The sequence below is a fragment of the Camellia sinensis genome, chromosome 4 (genome assembly GCF_055761805.1).
Source record: "Camellia sinensis isolate YWXY chromosome 4, ASM5576180v1, whole genome shotgun sequence".
NCBI lineage: Eukaryota > Viridiplantae > Streptophyta > Magnoliopsida > Ericales > Theaceae > Camellia > Camellia sinensis.
Genome location: NC_138964.1, coordinates 77,329,476 through 77,354,779, shown reverse-complemented (window position 1 = coordinate 77,354,779; position 25,304 = coordinate 77,329,476). Strand labels below are relative to the sequence as shown.

General features: G+C 38.7%; 1 protein-coding gene across 2 annotated transcripts in view; it reads right to left on the bottom strand.

The window, feature by feature from the left end:
- LOC114269618 (SH3 domain-containing protein) overlaps positions 1 to 25,304 on the bottom strand; it is a 73,614-nt gene that overhangs the window by 22,200 nt on the left and 26,110 nt on the right. For both annotated transcript variants that reach the window (XM_028210978.2, XM_028210979.2), the window contains exons 9-17: positions 22,805 to 22,905; positions 12,793 to 12,887; positions 6,615 to 6,635; positions 4,380 to 4,475; positions 4,174 to 4,294; positions 3,811 to 3,996; positions 3,429 to 3,610; positions 2,478 to 2,749; positions 1,254 to 1,355 (exon numbers count right to left, since the gene is read on the bottom strand). In XM_028210978.2, the coding sequence (XP_028066779.2) occupies positions 1,254 to 1,355; positions 2,478 to 2,749; positions 3,429 to 3,610; positions 3,811 to 3,996; positions 4,174 to 4,294; positions 4,380 to 4,475; positions 6,615 to 6,635; positions 12,793 to 12,887; positions 22,805 to 22,905 (1,176 nt within the window). The remainder of the gene's footprint in view (positions 1 to 1,253; positions 1,356 to 2,477; positions 2,750 to 3,428; positions 3,611 to 3,810; positions 3,997 to 4,173; positions 4,295 to 4,379; positions 4,476 to 6,614; positions 6,636 to 12,792; positions 12,888 to 22,804; positions 22,906 to 25,304) is intronic.

Here is a 25,304-nt window from a genome sequence, read left to right as displayed (position 1 = left end):
TGGAGTACGCGTCCATGTTCAAAAAGTTCTTTTGGTAGGATCATTGTCTGCATGAGAGCGGCTTCTTGGACTTTTGATTTTTTTCCAAACCAAAAGAAGTTCACTTACATTGGACGTTGGAATGACTCAATCCACAATTTCTTCCTACAAGTATTTTGACAAATTTTTGAATTATGTTCTAAAATATAGACTAACAAGTTATCCAAAGTTGATTGTGTTTGTGCCAAGCCAAGTTATCCTAGTAGGTTTTGATGCAAAGCAACAAATTTTGAGTACAACTCTTTGTTGGTAAACATGACCACACCGATTGAATAGAAAAGGTGGATTGAACCTATTTTTTATACAAATTGATGTTGACTGGCTATAAAGAAATTCGTTCAACTATTCAATTGATCTCAAAAGAACAATATATGGAGAATTTGATCCAAAAGAGAAGATCAAAAATATTAAGAAGAATAAGAATAGAGAAAGAAGAAGAATGATGGGCAAAACCTTAATCTTAAAAGTGGCCAGAGTATTAATATTATTATTCTCAAAACTAGTTATTACAAAGCAAACACTCACTACTTATAGACTAGAAACCCTAATTCAAAATAGAAAACTAGATCCTATTATTATTTGGAACTAAATCCCTAAATAAGAAACCAAATATTATTAAGATCCTATAAATAAATATAAATAAAGTATTACACCTGTAAATAAAGCCTCCATGAATGTTTCACATCACAAAGGAAATATAAATTATTGGGTATAAAATTTACTATATTGAAAACAATAGACATAAAAATAGTGTAGGAATAATTGTAGCTGAACATCTTAAAAATAAAGTCATAAGAATTTGAGATTGTCTCTGTATGATTGGCCTAACCCTGGCAAGGGTGGAGCACCTCTTTCTCTTCTTCTACTTCTTCTCTTTCTTCTTCTTTGCGCACATACCCTAGCTACTATTCTTGGGTTACTATTCCCTCTAAAAGTACACTTTTCCCAATCCTATCACTCCCTCATCCCTTTTCCTACCTATTAGCCTTCCATTTAACCATTAAAATCTTAAATTACTCACTGTTTGGGGCCCTTAAATAGCATCTGTTTAAAAATCCATCAAGCTGTCCTACATCACATAAACTAAGAAAAAAAATGGCAGCATCATTGTTATACAAAAGCAAAGATACCTTCAATAGGATTGAGGGTAACAAAGAATTGAAATTAGAAAAATGGAAAAATTTAGCATTCAATAGGATTTAGTGTAAGCCTACTTTCCAAAGTAGTTGAAGGACATCAGCATCAATTTTCCCTGGAACTTTAGTAGCAAACACCCTTGCGATTTCAAGAAGAGTAACAGCCAGATCTGGAGTAGCCTAATAAGTCATCAACAAAAGGAGAATAAATGATACAAGGAAATGGCACTATTAATGTGTGAAGGAAGAACAAACCATATTCATGAGGTGCATATAAAACTACATCCTCGGTTAAGAAAACATAAAAGTCAATAATGATGCAACCAGAGAAATTATTCTTAGAAGCGACGATAAAATATAAACAATGCTGAAAAATATCATACTTAGACAATGCAACTAAAATGCATGCCGTTACATAAAGTTCAAGCTTGATGTATCTAATGCAGATACTTCATTATGTTTGAACCATACAACCTCTCTATCTAATGTCCAAACATATAAACATGGGCTGAGATCTTCACTGCATTCAACGATAGGTACACCATTGACCATAAATGTACAAGTGCACCTATTATTTAGCCAGCAAAGCATATTTAAACACTTTTACATTTTGGTTGAGAGGCAGTATGGAAACTATCTGAAATATATATTTGTCAAATATGTGTATCTTATACAATGAATCTTTTACCTTACTTTTTCCTTCAAAACATGTAATGTTCTACTGAAATCAACCAAAAGGGCAGGAAACAATTGGAGCTCAGGCACTCCAATAAACATTTGAACTCTTTTATTTTTACAATGTTTGAAAAAGAAGCCCACGTTAGTAGTAAAGAAAACTTTCTAAATCAATAAGAGATTGAAATCCCCTTTTTCTCCAAAATCCCATTTAATTCCAAGTACATTCCTAATGATTTAGTTCCTATGTCAGAATATCATACAATACACTATAATATTTAAATGTTCAGGATATGTCTATGTATCCATAGCCAACTTTTCTATACACATTCCAATATATTAATATCTAGAGTTTAGGAAGGTTAGATGCTTGGACACACACCCACACCGAATACTTGCATTTGAGTCCATGTAACCTACATGTAAGAATAAAACAATTGAAAGAAGAGAGAATAGTGCAAATTATCGTAACAAGTGGCAGACAAATATTACTTAAAAAACACCAATTATCCAACTGCAATGCAATTTCTACCATCTACGAAGAATATATAAATGAAGTGAGGCTCCAAAACAAAGATCTTTTACACCTTTAAAACAGAGAATTTTTCTTTGATGCCTGATAGGTACCTTAAAACGAGCATGCAAAGTGAGTAAAATATCATTTAATAGTGTTGCAGGCCAAGCTGGATCAGAGAGCTCTGAGGCAATAATGGACTCTAGTTCATCAAAGGATTCATGTGGACTTTGCATCCAGATCAATGCTTTAATTACCATAGCCCGAACATAAACACATTCACATGCAACAGTTGTTCGCACCACTTCCATTAATGAAGCTAATAAACTTGCAATAGTGTCCTTGCTGCCAGTTCCATTAGATATAGATGAAACCTTTCGGACACCTAAATAATAACAACAATAATAAAAACAATAAAGAACCAAAGAAACAACAGAAAGAAAGAAAGGAAGGAAATAGGCATTCAAAGAACATTCCATATCACACAACCTTAATATACATTTAAACATTTGGGTTAGTACCCAACAGCCATCAAGTGTGAAAGCCCTCATTAGTTATCCAAACACATCAGCGCAGAATCACCCATGAAGGACTTGACTAGACTGTTAATCTAAGTAATATAATTATGCTTCACAAAAGTATATATCCTCTTTGCTTTAAGACTGGAATTTGATTTGTTACAAATAAAGACAATTCATGCAAGAATCCTTCCCAAGACATCATTTACCAGATTCCCAATTAGGTTTTGAACGGCTAAAGAATTTATAAAAGTATATGGAAAAATGTTGCTCCTCTTATATATTCTCAAATCAAATAGAAATTCAACTACTAAACACCCGATAACAGAGTTTGACACCAAGGAAAACATCATGTTAATACTAGAAAAATATTGGGGTAAAAATAACCTTAAGAAGTTCACAGTGTCACCACCAACACTATAACACAATCTAGCAGTAGCAGCATGTTAACTGAAAACAAATTGAGAATTGACTAGAAGCCTAAGTAAGGATCAAGCTTAAATGAATGATGCTAACAGAACCACTGAAATTTGAAAAGCCGATTACCTTCAGCAAGTGGGTTCTCATATTCATCAAGTGAATCATTATATTCATTAACATGAGCGCCTTCATCAATATCCTGTAAGCCTACAGCAAAAGCAGCAGCCCGACTTTTACCCATCTCCTGCACAACTCTAGCTGCTGCATGAAGCACAGGCCTAGAGTAACTACGGAAAGAACCCTCCAACCTGAAGCAAAATCAGAATTGAAAAATGAAGTTCCAGATAAAATCATACAAAAACACACGAGTAAAAACCTACGACTGTTAAACCCACACAGTCACATTTCCAACTTAGAAGATGATATTCAAAAGCCTCACCATTGAAATATATATAAATAAATCCCAAAAATAGGTAAATTGAGTTGCTCAATTAAAAACTACTTAGACCTTCTCATTACAAGTTTGAAAAGGGGTTGTGGACGCCTCATCTTTTGGGATTTCTCTTTAGCAGCCTTCGGTGGAAGTGAATCTTTTGAGTCATCATTAGCTCCCTTAGAAGATACAGATGGTGCTTCAGGAAGCTTAAGAATTTCTCTGGTTAGCCGATACCACCCAATAGCTCGTTCCTCAGTCCTAAAGAGAACTAAGAGTTAGCCCAATACAAAAGCTTTAAACAGAATGTGTGTATCTACATATAAAGGAGACAAAAGGCTAGGAACAAAGAACATCAATTTCTACATGGCATGCAACTCTGATTTTGTAGATGAGGGACAAATAAGAAAAACACTAGGTTAGAAGTATGTAACATACCTCTCAGCATTATCAAACTTTCCCAACACACAAAGGATTGCTTCGAAACAAACTCTTTCACTGGGATCCAGGAGAAGTTGATAGAGTATGCCATTAAACTGAGACTTAATGTCAGGCCTTTCTGTAGACACAAAGTAAGACTATACTGATTATACATTCATTCAAAGACAAACAAAACTAGCTGACTGGAATTCAAACACACTTACCATCTAGTGATCGAGCTCTAGCTATTGCATGGCACAACCGGGCCAGTGCAACTCTAGCAAGAACATCATGCAAATGGAGAACATCCTGCAAAGCTCCTGTTTCACACAACAATTAGGCAACTAAAAATCAAGGTGGTATAGTAAGAAATTACAAACAGATACCACATAATTTCCCCTAAAAAACATGGAAAACAAGATAGATTAATAGCAATAACGAAGAAATAACCAAAGTAGGGTACAAGGTTTATCACATTCTGCACATTCTAAGAAGATATTATAACATTGAAAACACTCACTTATGAAACTATATGACATGAAAACACATATATCTAACTGACCAATGGAAGTTGTTTTTTACTAAAGGTAGAGTTGGAAAGGTCAACTCAAAAAAGCCTTAATTCAACTACTTAGTGTCAACTACACATCCTCCTCCAATCAGCTTAATGGAGAGTCATTCACCAGTTAGAACAGCAGCACTCAATGCTCCCTTTTTACAGCCTCAACTCATGTTCTTTTTGGATATTTCTCTTCACCGTAATAGACTTTTGACTCAAATATAAGCGATTTCTGTACAGTGCACTAGTTTTTCTAAGTACAAGAATGCCAAACAATATTAGACAACTATACTTCATCTTACCTTCAATAGTGATTGCGTAAGATCTCATGCACAGCCATCATTAAGTCGGGTCTGGGCTGTGCACTTCTAAACTCTCACAATCAAAGATACATTCATTTTGTTTTCCGTGTTGCATTAGTTATCATCTTGAGTTTGACCATAGCCATGCCACCAGACTGCCCAGCCCAAGCCTACTCCCTTTTAGGTTGGGCGATTGATTACTATACTCCCTACTCCAATGTCCTCTCAACTCTAGTTCAAACAATAGCCAATAAAATTGTACCACATAACAAGCCAAATTACAAGGGATGAGGCTGCTTTTAGGCACTTTCTTTTAGACGCAGACAGTCACCAAAAGGAATTATCCATCCCTTGAGTCATGTCTAGAATTTCAGACAATATGTATTTGATTTTCAGTTCTACATCAAGCATAAATGGCTTATCTTTTATCACTTCTTTAGTAATTGACCCGTACATTGAAGAGAAAAAAGGGATAAAAAGAACATTTAATGAAAATTATATAATAGCAGTTCATCTCATGATTCTCATCCCCATGGGACAAGTAGTCTTTCTTCCTCACAATTTCCACTATCAACTTATACAGTCCCTGTTTCCACCAGGCCAGTTTTCCCTGTCTCCCAACATGCTTCTACCAATAATAATATTAATATATTCTATGAGGTTACTCATGTTACTTCAAAGACAAAACATGTTCCTCAACAAACCCTTCTAGGACAAAAAATAAAATAAAATCTAATAGTAGGTAAATTAAAACGATATTTGATAGCCCAACCACCATTGCAATTACCAGCACCACCCTACCACTGCTACCATCACACCACCACCATCACCTATGAAACACCAACATACCAAAATAGCTATTGTGGCTATGTCTGACATGTATTGGACATACACACACCTCGGACATGTCTAGATACATGTTGGACAGGCCACATGGCACGGCCAAATTTTTTATTGGTCTTTCTAAGACTGGACATGTTTGGCAGAGGGCTGGACTCATGGGTCTCTTATGTTGAAATGTCGCAGATATATCTGAAAAAATGTATCGTATTTGCATACCAGTTCATTATCATACATGCACCACCTAGTTGTTGAGAACTAGTTAATAATCCACGGTGCAACACATTAATTAATAAAATCAGTCATTAAGACCAACTTTGACTTTTGTTTATTTTCTTCTCTAGTTATTTTCAAAATAGATTTATAAGAAATGTGTTGTTAGTATTTAGAGGAGATACACAACCAGAAATAATTAACAACTCTAGCGTTTGCCCATTTTGTAATGCCTATTACAGCCCACGTTCTCCATCATGACAAAAGTTATGAGAATTAAAACCTTGGACTATATTGCATAAATTTAAAAACCTTCATGTCACTTTAGTGCACGTACTCTCATAAAAGTTCATAACTAGAACATAATGCAAAACTTATAGTGGCAGGAAAGTGCAAATGTGTTTAATAATATTAAAAAATAAAATAATAAATACAGAAACAGGGACGTCTATATTAATGACACAGCTACTGCAACATGATGTATTAACAAATGCCGAAAACTGATGATGATAATGATCAATAGAAGAAAAAAATATCAAGGATACCTCCAGGTTGTGCATGCTTTCCTACAAGAAAAGCAAAAGGGAGAAAAAAGGTTAGTCAGATACACGAGGAAAAGTCCAAACTGAACTCACATCATGGCAAGAATTATGAAAATCCAAGCATAGAAGCATAAATGCACAAATGTGTTTTAAAGTCACCAAGCTTCTTATGGGCAACCCACTGTTAGCATATTATATTAGCCGAAAGTGTTTGGCATATTATATTAGCCGAAAGTGAGTAGGGTCTGTAATCATTTTATACCCTCAGGGGATCATCTTGTAATTGTTTTCTTTGTAAACCCTAATCTTCATTTATAAATAAGGGGTGATCTTCTATCATACCCTAAGCTGGTTACCCAAGCTTCATGGTATCAGAGCTTCACCTCTAGGGTTAGGGTTCAAAAACGTACCTAGTTGGATCATCTACTGGGTCGATCTTCAGTCACTGTTGTCACGCTGCTTCGTCTTCATCAACCGGTTGGACCATCTGCTTCGTCTTCGTTCTTCGTCTTCGTTCTTCTCCTCTGCTCGTCGATCTCCTCAGCTCCTCAGCTCGTCGTCGTCTTCCTCAGCTCCTCTGCTCGTCACTCGTCCAGCTCGTCGTCTTCCTCAGCTCCTCTGCTCCTCGTCGTCGTCTTCCTCAGCCCCTCTGCTCGTCACTCGTCCAGCTCCTCCAGACGTTCGTCACTCGTCTTCCTCACCCCTCATCGTCGTCGTCACTCATCCTCACTGTGGTATGATCTCAGACCTAGTGTATATATAAATAGATATATATATTAATCTATATATATAAAACTAGCCTGATATATATATATATATATATTTATATTTATATATAAATCCATGTATATATCCTGATATCAATTTATATATAAAAACAAAAAAAAAAAAAAAAAAAAAACCGAAAAAAAAAAACAAAAAAACCGAAAAAAAAAAAAACAAAAAAAAACAAAAAAAAAAAACAAAAACAAAAAAAACAAAAAAAAAAAAAAATGGTTTCTTAAATTTTGTTATATCTTTATAGTGGTCATTGTGCCTGTTATATCATTACCACCTTCCAGGTTTGTGATTGCTACTAGTTTTGTTGCGGGTTCGGTAGTATTGTATCCATGACAGATTCCACCAGTGCGTCCCCTTCTTCTCAAACACCAAAGAGTGAAAGTCCCATTCTACCTACTACCATGACTGAGAACCCCAACCCTAGCCTGAAAATCACCACCTCTCTATTTAATGGTCAAAACTACCTAGCATGGTCTCAAAGCTTGACTATGTTTTTGAAGAGCAGAGGGAAGATGGGATATGTTGATGGCAGGATACAGGCACCTAGTACCACTGACTCAGGTTATGACCAATGGGAGATTACCAACTCTTTAATTATGAGTTGGCTTATCCATTCGATGGTTCCAGAACTTGGTGAGGGCTACTTATCTATGGAGACTGCCCAGGACGTTTGGGAGGCTGTGGCTGCTACCTATTCCCGCAAAGGGAATTTTTCACAGGCATTTGAGTTGCGCCGCTCTATTGAGAGCTCACTTCAGGGGGAGCAGACTGTTCTTCAGTACTTCACTTTCCTCACCAACGGCTGGAAACGCCTTGATCACCTGGAAGACTATAAGCCCGTTTGCCTTACTGATTCTGTCGGGTACAAGAAATTCATCTCACGGGAACGGGTCTTTAAATTTTTGGCCGGCCTAAATGTAGAGTATGATCCAGTTAGGGGTCGAGTTCTGAGTATGGATACTCTTCCTTCACTTCAGGAGGCATTTTCTTATGTACAAAATGAGGAGAGTCGCCGGTCTGCTATGATGTCCCCTGTCTCTACTGACCGTTCCGCATTACTGTCTACTCCTCGAGATGGCCTCAGCCTGCCTCATCCGTCTGCTGCTAAGGAGTCTGTATTCTGTGATTATTGCAAGAAGCCGCGGCATACTCGTGAGACGTGTTGGAAGCTTCATGGGACTCCATCTGGGGGTCGCGGTGATCGGTCTGGTTCTCGAGGAGGTCGGTCAGGTCAATCTAGGGGCCGTAGTTCCTATTCCCGGGCTCATCAGTCTAGTGCCGTTGATACCCTTGATTCTAATTCTACTTCTGTTACCCAAGCTTCTGATACTGAGCTGGAGGATGCTTTGCGCCAATTGTTGGACCGCCGATCTTCTACTGCTCTCAGTACCGCTTCCTCGTCCTTTGCCCGCTCAGGTAACTTAGCATCTTCTCCTTGTGCTTTCCTGTGTCATCCATCTTTGCCGTGGATTATTGATTCTGGTGCCTCAGATCATATGTCTGGCTCCTCTGATCTTTTCTCTGTCTATAAGCCCTCTTCAGGTCAGGACAAAGTTAGGATTGCCGATGGAACTGTTTCTTCCATTTCTGGAAAAGGTTTAGTCCAAGTCACTCCTACCATACATCTATCTTCTGTTCTCCATGTTCCCAAGTTTTCTGTCAATCTGTTATCCTTAAGTCGTCTTACCCAGGATTTGAATTGTCGTGTGACGTTTTTTCCTGATCATTGTCTTTTTCAGGACCTTGTCACGGGGAGGACAATTGGCAGTGGTAGTGCAGAAAATGGTCTCTACTTCCTAGATCAACCGGACAAACTTGCTTATTCTACCACTACGTCTTCTACTACCTCCGCTGATGTATGGCTATGGCATCGGCGTCTTGGGCATCCCTCATTTCATTTACTTAAGCATTTATTTCCTTCTAGTTTCGCAAATCATCATGTGTCTGACTTTCTTTGTGAGTCTTGTCAACTTGGAAAACAACATAGAGCTTCTTTTGCTCCCAGTTTGAATAAAAGCTTAGTTCCTTTTTCATTAATACATTCTGATGTTTAGGGTCCCTCTCGTGTTCTGTCTGTAAACGGTCATCGCTGGTTTGTTACATTTATTGATGATTTTTCTCGTGCTACTTGGGTGTATCTCATGAAAGATAAGAGTGAGGTTTTCTCTGTGTTTCGCACTTTTCATAAGATGATTTGTACTCAGTTTGGGGCCACTATCAAACTATTTCGTTCTGATAATGGCGGGGAATACATAGCTTCTGGGTTAGGACAATATTTCTCTACTCATGGCATTATCCATCAGACCTCTTGCACCAATACCCCCCAACAAAATGGGGTAGCCGAACGCAAGAATCGGCATCTTCTTGACATGGCTCGGTGCATGTGTTTTTTTATGAATGTGCCTCGACTCTATTGGGGCGACGCTGTTCTCACCGCTGCCCATCTTATTAATCGTCTCCCTACCCAGGTCTTGGACAAACAGGCTCCGCTTCACGTCCTCCTCGGTTCTCAGTCCTTGTTTTCTATTCCTCCCAAAATATTTGGTTGTGTCTGTTTTGTCCATAATCACTCTCCCTCTCGTGGTAAGTTGGACCCTCGCTCCCTCAAGTGTGTTTTCCTTGGTTACTCTCCTACTCAAAAGGGGTATAAATGTTACCACCCTTCTTCTCGTAAGTGGTTTGTGTCCATGGATGTCACTTTCTTTGAATCTCAGTCCTATTTCTTGTCCTCTCCGGTGTCACCGTCCTCATTTCCGGGGGAGCCTTGGTGTGAAGTGAGCCCTGTGCCTCCTATGGAAGAACCAGTTGCTCTTGCACCACCCTCTACTACTGTGCTTCCTATGGTGGAACCAGTTGTTCTTGCACCTCCCTCTACTGAAACTATAGAACCCACTGTCACCAAGAATAAGGACGAGAATGTTTATGTCCGGGACATAGACAGAAAACAAGTTAACTGGATACACGGGACCGTTTCTGCTACTCCACTGCCATCTCCTGCTTCTGATGAGAGTCTAGGTAACTTTGAATCTCGTGAGACCATTGATCTTGATGTTCCTATTGCCAAGAGGAAGGGTGTGAGATCTTGTACTCAACATCCTATCTCACAATTTGTATCATACTCTCATTTGTCATCCTCATATAGAGCGTTTGTGTCCAATATTTCCTCTGTTAGCATTCCTAACCATTTTCAGGATGCTCTTGCTACCTCTGAGTGGAAACTAGCTATGATTGAGGAAATGAAAGCACTTAGGAAGAATGGCACTTGGGAATTGACTGAGTTACCTACGGGCAAACGACCTGTGGGATGTAAATGGGTATATACTGTGAAACACAAAGCAGATGGGTCTATTGAGCGTTACAAGGCAAGACTTGTGGCAAAAGGGTTTACTCAGACATATGGCATTGATTATCAGGAGACCTTCGCACCCGTGGCTAAAATGAATTCAGTCAGAGTACTTCTCTCTCTAGCAGCTAATCTAGATTGGCCGCTTTATCAGTTTGATGTCAAGAATGCTTTTCTCCATGGTGACCTCGAAGAAGAAGTATATATGGACATTCCTCCGGGTTTTGAGGATCATCAAACAGAAGGCAAAGTATGCAAACTTCGGAAGTCATTATATGGTCTCAAACAGTCTCCAAGGGCTTGGTTTGAGAGATTCACTCAGGCTATGTTGAAATTTGGCTTCAAACAAAGTCAGGCAGATCACACATTGTTTGTGAAACATTCCTCACGTGGTAAGACTACAGCACTTATTGTTTATGTAGATGACATAGTTCTTACAGGCAATGATAGTGGGGAAATACCTCTGTTGAAGAAATATTTAGCCAACGAGTTTGAAATCAAAGACTTGGGAAGCTTGAAGTATTTTCTGGGAATTGAAGTTGCTCGCTCTAAAGATGGGATATTTATCTCACAGAGAAAATATGTGCTTGACCTGTTGAAGGAAACTGGGATGCTTGGCTGCAAGGCATGTGCCACTCCACTAGAACCAAATCAGAAATTGGGGGATGATGAAGGAGGAGAAGTTGTGGATAGGGGGAGCTATCAACGATTAGTGGGTAAGCTCATCTACCTATCTCACTCTCGTCCTGATATTGCTGTTGCTGTCAGTATAGTTAGTCAGTTTATGCATGCTCCTCATCAGATTCACTATGAGGCTGTCATGAGAATCTTGAGGTATTTGAAGTCTGCTCCTGGTAAGGGTCTGTATTTTTCAAAGTATGATCATCTTCGTGTAGAGGCCTATACAGATGCTGACTGGGCTGGGTCAGTAACTGATAGGAGATCAACTTCAGGGTATTGCACATTTGTTGGCGGTAACCTAGTTACTTGGAGGAGTAAGAAACAGAATGTGGTTGCCAGGTCAAGTGCAGAAGCTGAGTTTAGAGCTATGGCACAAGGTGTGTGTGAACTTTTATGGATCAAATTATTGTTAAGTGATCTAGGTATTGATCAGACGGACTCCATGCGGTTATACTGTGATAATAAAGCCGCCATCAACATCGCTCACAATCCCGTTCAACATGACAGGACAAAACATGTTGAGATTGATCGCCACTTCATTAAGGAGAAACTCACTAGTGGTACCATTTGTACTCCTTTTGTCCAGTCTGGTGAACAACTTGCTGACATTCTCACCAAGGGAATTGGGAATAAACCATTTCATGACATATTAGGCAAGCTGGGCATGAGAGATATCTTCGCACCAACTTGAGGGGGAGTGTTAGCATATTATATTAGCCGAAAGTGTTTGGCATATTATATTAGCCGAAAGTGAGTAGGGTCTGTAATCATTTTATACCCTCAGGGGATCATCTTGTAATTGTTTTCTTTGTAAACCCTAATCTTCATTTATAAATAAGGGGTGATCTTCTATCATACCCTAAGCTGGTTACCCAAGCTTCACCCACAAGCTGGTTATACTCCAATAACTACTAATTCAAGATATTGTAAAATCTGACACCCAAATTCATAATCCTTTAAACCTAAGTAGCATGTAAACGACACAATGTTGTGCAGTAGTCACTGATACAAACTAATGACATTTGGACCCACTTGGGACCAAATCCTGAAAGACATAGTTTGTAGTACTCTTTAACTTTTTCTCGAAAGCTTTCCATGTTTCTAGTGTATACAAAAATGTACAGCACGGGCTATAGTATGAAACCAACCTCATGCTTAGATGGTTGGTATCATATATCACATGAAACATTACGCACAACTTTAAGCATATACCCAGAACATATGTAAGCAGATCAGGTGTATGCCTACCGTATTCAAGAAAACAAAGACCTTTTTAATGAGAAACAGCATAAAACTTCACATTAATCAAGTCATGTTCATCAAAGCAGACACCGCCAGAATAAGAAAGTGTCCAACACATCAAGTTAATCAAGTTACCTAAGGCCATTGCAACCGCATAAGGATCTTTCGTGGCTAACTCAGACAGAATTTCCAAAGCATGCCTCACAGCAACTGGATCAGCAAACGAAACTCTGCAATCACCGGTAAAACAAGTTTAGGAAGTTACTGAATAAAGATACAAATGCAACATCTAGGGATATTAGTAAAATGAACTAAAAGTACTAGAACAATGCAAAACGGATTTATAACAAAACACCAATCATAATAAGAGCAAGTTAATACTCAAATCACCCCACATGTCCCACCCCTTGCACGTTGCACAAATGACCCAATGTCATTCATTTAAGTAACAAGAACTACATATGCAACGCAGAATAATAGTTTAATCTTTTAGGCTGACTGGTTTCCCTTCCATTCCCTTTCTTTCATCTTCTCTTTCTTCTTCACCCCTTTCTCTCGCCATCATTAATTATTAATGCACAGCTAACTTCTGTCCCCACTTGAATGTGATGCAAGACCTAGTTTGCTTTGGTTTGGTTTGGCTAACTTACATTCTATCCTGTCATTCCGTTTCATCCATCAATGAGAAACCAAAAAAGCTTCTCAGAGTGTATATATGTCCTTCTGGCCAGTGTGGTGATATATATCAATGCCTATATCCAGAGTCGTCAATTAATAAAATTTCTATCAGTGGGTGCCATCTTCTGGTTCAGTGAAGGTTATCTATTGACAACCGATCTGAGGATGGCCCTACTGCAGTTGATACAGGAACAGATGTCAAGTGGAATTGTGCATGAGAGATGATGCCAGTAGCTGTGGAATGCGCTATTATTCTGATAAAAAAAACAAATGATAGTATTGACTGCCGTATGTAGAAAAGTTGATTTCCACCGTATCATATGGCAAGATGAAGTTGCAATAAGTGATGGTTAAGTGACAGATACGACTCTTGGTTTCGGGCTTAGGTACGATACTATGTGGTGATTAAGGTCTAGCTAATGGCAGTTTAGTCAACCCTAGGATCATGCATTATTTTCCATTTGCCAATTTGCTACCAGAAGTACAAGCATTGGAAATGTTAGAATTTCCCATCTTTACCTTCACCTACTCCACTACACACTCCACTTCACCTACCTCCACTTCACCACACACTCCACTTCACCTAACCCACTATCACCTCCACTACACCTACTACCACATTTTCTTCTATATATAGATTGTATAGGAATTGTAATTCATCAATCTTGTAACAATATATCAATCAATAATACAATTCTCTTTATACATTGATTTTTCAACATGGTATCAGAGCAAGGTTGACAACCTAGTAATTCCGCTTCACCGGCGGGCGGCAGCCTCGCCTTGGCCGCCCGCCGGACCTCTACACATACATTCACTCTGCTACTAACAAATTCCATGGCAGAACTTCACCTTGAAGACACAGAGCATCTGAGCTGAAAAAAAAAAAAAAAAAAAAAAAATTTCATTAACTACAGCTGTATGCCCTCTTGTAGCTGCAGATATCAGAGGGGTTGCATTTGATGGGCCAATCGTTTTACTTAGCTCTAGGTCATGGTCAAGTAGCACCTGGACAATTCCATGGTGTCCTTGACTCGCAGAGATATGCAAAGGATCATACTGAGATTGATTCTTCTTAGAAATACTATCCTTTCTCGCATACTTCAACAACTCCTTCACAACATCAAGATGACCTCGATCAGCTGCCGTAAACAGCGCCGTCTCCCCCAATTGGTTCACCTCATTCACAATCGAGGCCCGAATCTCCGCAACCACAGCATCCAAGTCTTCTCCACTGAGATACACCACCATCTCTCACAGCTCTCTCTTTCTCTCTCTCAGGTTTTGAGCTGCTGAGGGATAGAGCATAATGGGTGTTGATCATGTTGTTGACTGATATACCCACCACACACAGCACATGCTCCGCCCTGCACACACGCACACCGAACAACACAACACACCCAGCTTTTCTTTGTTTATATTTCTTTTTTATTATTATCCTATATTCTCTCACCCCACTCCTTTATTTTATTATCACCACATGCCTCCACTTCCTTTTATTTATTATTATTATTATTATTATTATTTTATTTTACTTTTCTTCTTTTATTTTTTTTTTATTTTTTTTCTTTACATGCCACCCCACTCGTTGTCAGACCATGCCCCCAACTTCACAAAGACATCATTCAGACCATGCCTCCACTTCATTTTATTTATTATTATTATTATTATTATTATTATTATTTTATTAAAAAAAAAAAAAAAAAAAAAAAAAAAAATCATTCCAGTTTACTTTTTCTACTCCGTCTTGTCCATTCACGCCATTCGGCTTTTCACAATACACTCATTTTATTCATATCGGGATCAACCCCGATCCATATTTTACAAAAAAAAAAAAAAAAAAAAAAAAAAAAAAAAAAAAAAACTCCAACACCCACAAACAACAGATTTGTTTTCTTTTTCTGCAGACGGCCACCCACCGACCTACTCTGCCGCCGGTCTCTTCTTTTTGCCTCCGTCCTGGGCAGTCCTTGACGGTGTTGCCTCCGTGTTTCCTTGTCCGCCGAGCACGTTCACTCCCCCATACTCCTCCACTGCAGCATATGGCGGCCCTCCAAATCGGAACATCACGGTGGCCTTCCGCTTCAGCTCTTTATTTTCTGCTTTCAGCACACTTATCTCTGCTCGCGCATCCTTATACATGCGTTGGAGCAAAGCCAGCTGGGAGTTTAAATGCTGCACCTCATTTGTCCTACTCTGCAGCCGGTTCGACAAATTTGTGACCGCCGTCATGCTTTCCACACATGCCTTCAAAGTATACTGATTGGCCTCCACATCCGACTGCACTGCCATTCTTTGCTCCACAGACCGCATCGGAAAGTTCAACGGGGCAAACTCCGGGGCGCTTGGTTGAGGTTCCAGTGCCACCGCACCAGTTCTCTCTCTTGTTGACTCGTTGAGGTCGGGAAAGAGGGTGAGCAGTCCACGGGAAGACGAGGACGAGGCCATTTTCTGGGCAACAGTGTGTTACAGAATATTACAGAGTTTTTCTCTCAGAACTCTCTTTCTCAACCACACGAAGGATTTTTCAGAGGTTTCTCTCAGTTTTTTCTCTGCCTCAGCCTCTGCCTTCGTCTTGGTTATATAGCCAAGGCAGCCACGCGCATCGCGCGCCTCTTGCCACCAGCCGACAACCGGGCACGCAAACCAAGGCGCCCACGTGCCTCGCCATCATGTCCGGCACACCGTTTGATAAAGTGGGCACGCCTTTTGATGGCACGCCTTTTGATAGATTGGGCACACCTTTTGAGGGTGCGACTTTTTAAGGGTCCGACAAGACTCTGTAAACTGTCCCGACATTGATTCCGGTTAGCTCCTTTATGGGTCCGACAAGACTCTGTAAACTGTCCCGACATAGATTCCGGTTAGTTTCTACAAGGGTCCGACAAGACTCTGTAAACTGTCCCGACATTGATTCCGGTTAGCTCCTTTATGGGTCCGACAAGACTCTGTAAACTGTCCCGACATAGATTCCGGTTAGTTTCTACAAGGGTCCGACAAGACTCTGTAAACTGTCCCGACATAGATTCCGGTTAGTTTCTACAAGGGTCCGACAAGACTCTGTAAACTGTCCCGACATTGATTCCGGTTAGTTTCTACAAGGGTCCAGCAAGACTCCGTAAACTGTCACAACATTGTCTTCTACAACGGTCCGACATGACCCCATAAACTGTCTTCTACAACGGTCCGACATGACCCCATAAACTGTCTTCTACAAACGGTCCGACATGACCCCATAAACTGTCTTCTACAACGGTCCGACATGACCCCATAAACTGTCTTCTACAACGGTCCGACATGACCCCATAAACTGTCTTCTACATCGGTCTGACACCACCATACAGTGTCCTCTACAACGTTATGACACCCCATATAGTGTCTTCACCAACGGTCTGACACGACCATACAGTGTCTCCTATCCTTTTTTATTTTTATGTATTTTCTTGTTTTGTTACTCTCTCCAAACTCAAGTTGGTTAGTTTCTCTCCTCCTTGAGTTTGCGGGGGGCTGTTAGAATTTCCCATCTTTACCTTCACCTACTCCACTACACACTCCACTTCACCTACCTCCACTTCACCACACACTCCACTTCACCTAACCCACTATCACCTCCACTACACCTACTACCACATTTTCTTCTATATATAGATTGTATAGGAATTGTAATTCATCAATCTTGTAACAATATATCAATCAATAATACAATTCTCTTTATACATTGATTTTTCAACAGGAAACAATATTGAGTTTCAAATGTTCAACTGTTACGAGGGCTGAGATGCTGTTGCAACGAACAGCGTGCAGATTCCAAAGCAGGGGTTAGAGGATCAAGGCAACCATAGCAGCTATTAACGTTAGTGTGCTGACTTTGGATCTCAAGATACCTCTATGTTAGTGTCATGCCCTTAAAATATCAAAAAACAATTACATAATTTCAAGAATTATTTTAACACTGGTACAAGTTGAAACTTGACTTTAAGGAGTAGAAGTATATGTTAATCTTAGCAAAAAAGGTCAGGAATAATGAAGCCAAAGACTAAGGCCTTCTTTGTCATAACCCAAAAAAGCTAAAAAGTCAAAAAGTCACTATTCTATTTAAGTCACATCATCTTATTTAAGTCACATCCCCTCTCTACCACATCACTACAAACCCAACTCATACCCAACCCATATTTCATAAAAAGTCAAAAAGTGCACTTATTTAGAACATCCCAAACAACCCAATTATGGCTGCCAAAATAACATTTGCAGAAAAGCAAGTACAAGTTCTGATTGAGATGAACACATAACCGCATCACCCCCCTCTTTCCAAACAGAACAAATTGAAGGCATAAAGGAAAATAAAAGGATTAAAAATCAAAAAATAACTAAAACCTAAAGCGTGCTTAGTGTACCATGAACACATCCTCATGGTTCTTGCTATGAGCTCCACTTAGTTAACAATATATAGAGCAAGAAACCCAATACAAAGTGCCCTTGTTGCGCACGTTTAGTAAGTTACAATAGCATAAATTAAATCAAAACTCATGAAATGAGATTACACGTGACAACTATAACAGAGGGATTGGGAGAAAATGACAACTATTTCATACAGGCATCTGATAGCCACAAGATCATGAAATATAACAGCAGAGTTCATAATTAATTTAAACCAGTTTTATAAACAAAAATGCCTGTGGAAATATAGACCTAAAAGATCATGCTACAATGCCCTCCATATAGAAAATAGAAGTTATTCCAACATGAAGGACAAAAGAAAATTACAAATTTGTAAAGTTAAGACTTTTAGCAATCAAAGTCTTTGAAGGATCATAATTTTAGCCAAACAAAGTCTATGAAAGACTGATCTTTCTTAGCTTTTGAGAAGAAATGAATAACTTGCAAAACAGATAAATAACATAAATTACATATTGCTATACGAAAAGTTCATTGCAAAGATGGATGCCAAAAAGACAATGCAGTCTTAGAATTGCACATTTTGATGTTGTTATTGCATTTTTATTGGTTTCCCTGTCCTCCACGTGCAACAAAAGACCAAAACTTAGTTACACCATGACCACGACCTCTATTTATGATCAATGTTGATTGTGGAAATCATAAAGGGCTTTTATTTTTTTATTTATTTTACAAGTCTCACTAGATGTCATACCCAGTTGAGCTCCCTTCAAGTATAGAGTGAGAAAGGTGAGGTAGGACGAATAGGGACCTCTATTTTAATTGCTTTTTATGGCTGAAATTGCAATAAGAGTATAGGGGTTTTGAGGGTTTGTTTAGAGTAATAAAGGCGGAAGAGGTTAAGTTTTAAAAGTTTAGATTTTGTCACTGTTTTAGGGGGCTGTGAACATTACCCACGAATAGTGATTAGGCTGTTAATATGAAGCTCAACTCTACTGATGGTGTCTCTCTAGATGATCCCACATTATATCGAAAGTTCGTGGGTTGCTTAGTCTATCTGACAATTACTCGTCCTGATCTTGCCTATGTTGTTCATATGGTTAGCCAGTTTGTCTCTGCTCCTCGCTCTACCCATTGGGCTACCTGAGTTCGGATTCTTCGATATCTCCGGAACACTATATTTCAAGGTTTACTATTGTCTTCAACTTCCTCTTTGGACTTGGTCGCTTATGCTGATTCTGATTAGGCTGGTGATGTCACTGATCGCAAGTACACTTTTGGCTTTTGCATGTTTCTTGGTGATTCCTTGATCTCTTGGAAGGCAAAGAAACAGACTGTTATTGCGCATTCCACTGCGGAGGCTGAGTACCATGCTATGGCTCATGCCACTACTGAGATTGTTTGGCTTCGTTGTCTCTTGACTAAGTTGGATGTACCTCAGTCTTCTCCGACCTCTCTCTCTTGTGATCACTGCAGTGCTATTCAAATTGCCCACAATACTGTCTTCCATGAACGGCCTAAACACATTGAGATTGATTGTCATTTTGTCCGACAGCATCTGCAGTCTAGCTCTATCTTGCTTCCTTTTGTCTCCTCGACTTTGCAACTTACGAACTTCTTCACCAAGACTCATACTACCGCTCGGTTTCAATTTTTTCTTAGCAAACTCTCAGTGTTTTCTACTAAAACACCTTGAGTTTGAGCGAGGGTGTGAGAATATATTGTATATATGGCATGTTGTGTATATATGGCATGATTGTGCAAATAGGAATTGGTTAGCATTTCCTTTTTCAGTTATAGATTTAAGGCTATATAAACTGATGAACTCTTTGTACATCGACACAAGTTGAACATACAAAAACATTATAAAACTTACAAGAGAAAGGAGAAGGAGAAGGTAGTTTCTAGAAATCACTCTTAGAGGCCTAGGCATCACATCTATGATTTGATTGCATCACACAAATCATATCAACTCCATAGAATAAGAAAGCTTCAAAACTTTAAAAATTCTATAAAATATCAACTCCATAGAATTAGAAGCATTACATGACTTTATATAAACTTTAAAGACTTCCTCAACCAATTGGGACATCAAAATAGAAAACTTCCAAAGCTTATCTAAGACTAAATAAAACCATAAATAAAAACTAATTTAATAACTTGACTGACAAGACAACTCATGGGTGACCCACACAACCCGGGAAATTATATTTGCACACCACATGAAATCTCAATACACACCATCTGTTCTGTTCAGATATAAACTTTTGAACAAAAAACAAATGTTCAGACATAAACTAATGAACAAAAATAAATTGTTCAAATATATTCCGTTCAACTATTTATATCCAAACAATTGCTTTTTGTTCATAAGTTTATATCTAAACATTTGACTTTTGTTCAGAAATTCATATCCGAACGACATAAATAGTGTATACTGAGATTTTTTGTGGTGTGTAAATAGAATTACTCACAAAACCCATATCCAAAAATTCTGTAAATTACCAAAATACCTCTAACCTTAAAATTGACCAGTAGCTTTATTAACCTAAAATAAACATAAATAAGCATCTTCTACAACTAGAAACATAATTATAGATAGGCTTAGTTCAGCCCCAAACCAAGCATTTCCACACATTAATGCTTCCTTAATTTTGGTTTTCCTTGCTCATATTGTGGACTGCACCAAAAGGCCAAGAACGGACGGCTAAGTCTTTTGTTCCTAGAAAGCAGTTCTTCAACGCACAGTCCAACCAAGCAACCACCATCTCAGCCCAAGGAGTTACTCGTAATTGCTTAAAGAGACAGTGAACAACATAACAGTAAGGCTATCATTTTTTTTTTTTTTGGGGATCAACAACAAAAGATTTCATTGATAAATCAAAAAAGGGAGCAAGGATAAAATATCCTCCTACAAAAGGAAAATGAAATACAAAGAACATAACCCTTACAAGATTATCTCAAGCAAAAGCCTACATATCACACACCGACAATCAATAACAAAAAAAGTGAAACCCCTTAAAGAGAGAATTCCCCGAAGCCCAAAAGGAAGTTAAGTGACAAACTTTATCCCACAAACAATCCACTTCCCAAAATTTTTCTTCAAACAACCAGGCATTTCTTTCTAACAATAGAATCCAAAAAGTTACAAAGATGGCACAAGACCATAGCACTTTGGCTCTCTTCGATCCTCCGAAAGCGCCAAAAACAACTAGAAGCATATGCACACTACCTTTTGGTGCCACCCACATTACTTTCCTCAAAAGAAACAATATGTGCCATAAATTCAAAACAGTTGTGAAAAAATAAATGATCCAAGGATTCCCCATTCTTACAACACAGAATGCACCACTGAGAATTTAAAAAATGATAAAGTCTCCATTTCTACAATGTGTCATTTGTCAAGATGCCTTTATGCAGCAAGGCCTACATGAACACCTTCACCTTCAGTGCTATATTTGGTTAGGAGATTTGGGAAGAGATTTGGAAAGAGAAAAGGAAAAGCCAAAGGCAAAGGCAAAGGCAAAGGCAAAATATGGGTTTATTTTATTCACATTTCACCTAACTTTTCCTGTTTTCTTTTCAAATTCCTTTCTAAATCCCCCAACCAAACACAGGGTAAAGGAACAAAAGCCTTCCAAATTCTTTTGCAAAAAGGAAATTGAGGAACATGAAGATTATCGATGATTTTATCAAAAAAAAACTTACAAGAAAATATACCGGATGAATAAAGAGCCCAAACCCTCTTATTCTCTAAAAAAGGAGCTAAAGAGAAATGATCAATTATAGACGACGAAGTAGTCAGCTGTGTAGCCTCCCTATCATTAAGATTCCTAAAAAAATCAAAATTCCATGAAATTAGAGCTAAAAATGAGCAAGCCATGGAAGCAATAGAAGAATTATGAGACCAAGCCACTCAATAAAGATGTGAAAAATCCGAAGGAAAAGAAGATTGACCCATCCAAACATCCTCCCAAAATTGAATGAGTTCCCCATTGCCCACCCTTACGGAAAGATAACGAGACCAAAATGTGTAAATTTGAGAAACTGATTTCCAAGGAGCCCCACAGTTATCCCTTAGAACCACCTATGAATCCCTACCATTTTCTTCAGCCCCATACTTGCTTCTAATAACCGAATGACCGAATGCCATAGTGAATCACTCTCAATTGGAAATCTCCATAACCATCTGCTAAGAAGAGCCATGTTCCTAGCCACAATGTTACCAATAGCAAAACCCCCCTTCTCCTTAGGCAACGAAACTAAATCTCAATTCACCAAGTGATCCTTCTTTCCTACGTCCTTGCCTTCCCAAAATAAATCCCTCATCAACTTTTCTGATGACATTGCCACCTTCACTGGAATCTTGAACAAAGACAAGAAATAAATGGGAATACCACTCAAAACAGTCTTAACCAAGGGGTGTCTACCCCCATGCGATAGTCAAGCCTTACTTTGAAAGTGAATTTTAAGATTAAATGAGAGCTTCTACAATAGAATATTAAAATGGAAATACCACGGCATCTCTCCAAGTCTCCTTGACTTTTTCATCCTTACTTTAGAGGAGATCTTTTAGTACACTGAGGCAAAGTTTCAGTCACTTATCAAGAACAAGTTAAAATGAGTAGACTAACAATCTAGTCAGTGTCGGTCTAGTTTCAATTATTTAGCAGCACATTTAGTCAAGATGTCAACAACGAAAGAAAGGGAGAGAGAAAGAGAGATTTATTCACGAGTGTAAACACATTATAAGTAGCAAAGTAGCTTTTCATAACAATTTAAAAATTGAAAGAGAACCACCTTGTAAAATTTCATTAGAAAAGAGCCAAGCCAACAAACGCACACAAAACCCTGTATGCATGATGCATACAAAAACAAAGTACTAGTCCTGCAAATCTTCACAGATGTACATCTTCCTCAAAAAGTCAACAAATTTATGTAAAGAAAACCATTGAAGAAAGTATCACCAGGAGCTATATACAATAACTTACCATATGACTGGTTGAAAATCATGTTTTAGTGACACAACTCTTATACTTTGAAAACAATGAAAACTGAAAGGTAGAAAACTAACCCCTGTACAGCACGATGGAGAAATGCTGGATTTCCTGGATCCAGAGGAAGTCTTCTCAAAGCACTTAGAGCAGCATATTGCAAATTACTCTGGATGATGAACTGATAATTGAACAATTGCACCAGAAAGAGAGAGAGAGAGAGAGAGTTAATCGATTTAGACTGCATAACTGTCATGAGTATGATGATGAAACTAAAGCTGGGAGCGTCTATAGGAGCATGCATATATTTTATATATTAAGTACCTATACTATCTATATTATTATATAAAGCACACATCTCTGTTGGTGTGAATAGTCACTTATTTTTTTTATTTACAAATTACCCCTGCACAACTACCTCAAATTTCAATTTTGAATTTCAAATTTTGATAACTTCTCAAAATTTGAATCGTTTAAGGAGGAGGGTTGTGTGTTAGATAGCCGACAGCCAACACGTAAAAAAGCCGCTCGGATCCCTTATGAAAATGAATCCTACTTTGAATCGTTTAAATGCTAGGTCGTTCCCCTTAAGTGACGCGTTGTGCCTGCCTCCGGGTGTTTCGAAAAGTGAGCAAGGGGCGCCGCATCGACGCCTGGGTGCTGTGAAAAATGGGCAAAGGTTTCCGCGTTTTTCTGGACGAGCGCGGGTAAAGAAGCTAGTCCAAGACTATAGGTTTAGGATAGCCACTTGGAACATAGGAACCTTAACTGGTAGGACGATGGAATTGGTAGATGTTATGATTAGGAGGAGAGTTAGTATAGCTTGCATACAAGAAACTAAGTGGATGGGAGAGAAAGCTAGGGAAATTGAGGATACTGGTTTTAAACTTTATTATAGTGGTAAGGATAGACGCAGGAATGGGGTAGGAATCATAATTGCCAAGGGTCTTGTGGAAAGTGTGATGGCGGTCACTAGGAAAGGAGATAGGATTATGTTAGTTAAACTAGTTATTGGAGGGAATATAGTGAACATTATTAGCGCTTACGCCCCTCAAGTAGGGTTAGATGATCAGACTAAGAGGGATTTTTGGGAGCAAATGGATGAGATCTTACAGGAGATACCCGTAGGAGAGAACCTGGTTATAGATGGAGATTTTAATGGCCATGTGGGCATAGATAAAGTAGGTTATGAAAGGGTGCATGGTGGATACGGTTTTGGTGACAGAAATGAGGCTGGAGAGAGAATCTTAGATTTTGCGTTGGCTTCTGACCTGGTGGTGGCCAATACTATGCATAAGAAGAGGGAGGAGCATTTGATAACCTTTAAGAGTGGATTAGTTAAGAGCCAAATAGATTATTTCTTAGTGAGAAAAGTGGACTGCCTAAAATGCAATGATTGTAAGGTGATTCCTGGAGAGAGTCTGGTCTCTCAACATAGGATTTTGGTACTAGATTTATGTTTTAGAGAGCAATACCAAGCTAGGAAGGATGGTGGGCGTCGTAGGACGAGATGGTGGGACTTAAAAGGGGATAAACTAGAAATATTTAAGAATCGAATGGATAAGGAAGGTACTTGGGACTTAGAAGGTGATGCTAACACTATGTGGAATTCGATGACCAATTATATGAGGAGAATCTCAAGGGAAGTGTTTGGAGAGTCGAAAGGAACGGGACCCAGCTCTAGGGAAACTTGGTGGTGGAGGGAAGAGGTCCAAGCGGTAGTTAAGGCAAAAAAAGAGTGCTTTAAAAAGTGGCAGAAGGATAGAACTGAGGAAAACCTTAAGAGCTATAGATTGGCTAATAAGGAGGTCAAGAAAGTAGTGAGAGAGACTAAATTGAAAGTTTATGATGACCTATACACTAGACTAGATAGTAAGGAGGGAGAGAAGAGGGTATACAAACTTGCTAAGATACGGGAGAGGAAAACAAGAGATTTTAATCAAGTAAAGTGCATCAAGAGTGAGGATTCTAAGGTGTTGGTGAAGGATGATGAGATTAAGGAAAGATGGAAGAATTATTTTGAGAAACTGTTAAATGAGGAACATGGTAGTACGACAATAGGGGAAGAAATAATCAGTAATACGATAAACCAAGACTATAGGTTCTATCGCCGGATTAGGAACTTTGAAGTGGAGATTGCACTTAAGAAGATGAAATCAAATAAGGCTTTAGGACCTGATGATATCCCTATTGAAGCTTGGAAGTGTTTGGGTAAAAAAGGAGTTGCTTGGTTGACTAGGTTGTTTAGCAAAATTTTGTTGACTAGGAACATGCCAGATGAGTGGAGGAAGAGTATTTTAGTGCCAATCAATAAGAATAAAGGCGATGTCCAGAACTGTAATAATTATAGAGGAATTAAGCTAATGTGTCATATAATGAAAGTGTGGGAGAGGGTGATGGAACACCGATTGCGAGACATAACAGAGGTGTCAGAGAATCAATTTGGATTTATGCCTGGTAGGTCAACAATGGAAGCGATCTATCTTTTGAGGAGAGTAATAGAAAAGTATAAAGAAAAGAAAAGAGACATTCATATGGTGTTTATCGACCTTGAGAAAGCATATGACAGAGTGCCCGAGA